Below are 2065 nucleotides of genomic sequence, written 5' to 3'. Positions count from 1 at the left end.
TCTCTCTCTCTCTCTCTCTCTCTCTCTCTCTCTCTCTCTCTCCTTTTTGCATTTTAGGTAACAAATAAGGATGCAACTAAAATCAGCGTAAGTGTGGAGCCCTGCGTGGGCCGTGGGAGACCCCTTCTGGCCGCTTTGCGCCCCGCAGCTCCCTGCACTTAGAAAGCCTTTGCGGGACACGAGTTGCAGAGCTCTAACTGGAATGCAGTGTAGGATGCTTGGCATATCTGGGCGCCATCTGTCGCCCATAGAGGGATTGAATTCTCTTTTGTGTAAATCAGTGATCCAGACCTGAGTCCCTCAACTCCGCTGAGCACTCACCTATAAAACTCTTGCCATGGCCCCACAGCGCTCAGACCCAGAGCAGCCTGCTCCCTCCTTTGCTTGGCAGTCATTTCTCTCAACCAGACAGCGCAGCTTCCCACCCTTTTTTGGCCCCACCCTGCATGCACGCGGGGCTCCCCTGCAGCAGCCTCTGCCCAGCCTATCTCCTTCCTGACTGCAGTGCTAGTGTACTGAGTGGAGGGCTGTTTTACATTGGCCTCCATAGGGATCCTAAAGCTGAATTGTGGAAGTAGCAGGGTTTGAAGACCACAGGAGCCTCTTCGTGGGCTCTGTTAAGAGGTGAGGGTTGTCCACGTGCTTGGTGAGAGCCACTGAGCCTAGAGTGGCCCCCTGGGGAAGAAGGCCTTTGTCAAGGGCTTCAGACTACCTCCCAAGAGAAAGGCAGATCCTCCCAAAAGGGTCAGTTCTTTGGAAGGCCCTGGCTAGCCGTAAACGGAGGGGTAAAGTGGGTGTATTTGTGCACACACCGGCAAGCCAACATCCTCTAGGATACAGCCCAGGCCCTCTGGGTTCTAGGTAAAAGCAGGTGGTACTGTGTTACTTGGGGACTTAAAGCTATGTCCTACAGCGGTAAGAACTTGGATGATTAGAGGCCTATAGGCCCACCCTGTGGTTTTTTTAAAGGTCGGGGGAGAAAGGAAGAGGTGAGTTCTGAAGGGAAACTACAGGAAAACCCCAAGCTAGTGTAGATGAATTAGTTGAGGTGACGGGGAACTGGGGATCCAACAGTGCGCGTAGCAAAAAGATGTCCAAGCAGAACTGGGAGTGCCATGCCACTTAGGAAATATTGGAGTGCTCTGGCAAGGTGGTGCAATGGCAGGGGCAGGGGCAGGCGCAGACAGCCCCAGTGTAGAGTTTCCGGCCGGCCTCTAACCTCGCTGTCTTCCAGACGGTGCGTGTCCAGGGCAACGACATCTCGCACCGGCTGCGGCTGTCTGCCGTGCGATTGCAGGACGAAGGCGTGTACGAGTGCCGCGTGTCCGACTACAGCGACGACGACACTCAGGAACATAAGGCCCAGGCACTGCTGCGCGTGCTCTCGCGCTTCGCGCCGCCCAACATGCAGGCTGCGGAGGCGGTGTCTCACATCCAAAGCAGCGGCCCACGTCGCCACGGAGCCTCCAGCGCTGTCAGCTCCAACACCGCGGGCATGGCGGACCGCACCACCTCTGAACCTGGCCACGGTGACCAGAGCCCGCCTCCCGGGAGCCCTCCCTCCAGACCCGGAGTTCCAGAGGTCGCCGCTGCCTCCGCGACCCACACAGCCATCACCACCATTCCAGCTGCTGCGGCTGCTTCATCAGCGTCGCCGCCACCCGGCCAGGCGGTCCTTCTGCGCCAGAGGCATGGCTCCGGTAAGGGCAGCCTCCCTCTCCTCCCCAAGGGTCGCGCATGGGTTGGAAGGATGCCAAGCCGCCAAGGATCCGCTGGTGGTGCTCCGTCAGTTGTTTGGAGCGTGGTTTCTGTTGCCTCTTTCTTGTGCTCTCTGGGGTGGTCTCCTAGTGTTTTGGCCCATTGAAGCATTCTATTGGTTTATTCATGACTAGTAGGGCTGCTGTGGTGGTGCTGAGGCTGGGCTGTAAAGATGTCCCCTCATGGGCTTTGAGAGCTTCCAAGGAGCCCCAAGTTTGGAGAGAGTTATTCCCCAGTTGGGAATAAAGCCATATAAGCAGGCTGCTGTTATCTCTGTTGGTTGGCTGTCTTTGAACAGACTGTCCTA

At 57.0% G+C, this 2065-nt stretch overlaps 1 protein-coding gene across 1 annotated transcript; it reads left to right on the top strand.

The window, feature by feature from the left end:
• Positions 1–57: 57 nt before the first annotated feature.
• LOC103728629 (V-set and transmembrane domain-containing protein 2B) lies at positions 58–1741 on the top strand (the record flags this gene model as incomplete). Its single annotated transcript, XM_008826603.1, has 2 exons — positions 58–87; positions 1235–1741. Coding segments are annotated over 2 exons (537 nt in total), but the record flags the coding sequence as incomplete, so codon positions are not given.
• Positions 1742–2065: the final 324 nt, after the last annotated feature.

The sequence above is a fragment of the Nannospalax galili genome, unplaced genomic scaffold, assembly GCF_000622305.1.
Source record: "Nannospalax galili isolate Female #2095 unplaced genomic scaffold, S.galili_v1.0 C50019682, whole genome shotgun sequence".
Lineage (NCBI taxonomy): Eukaryota > Metazoa > Chordata > Mammalia > Rodentia > Spalacidae > Nannospalax > Nannospalax galili.
This window is presented reverse-complemented; position numbering and strand designations above follow the sequence as displayed.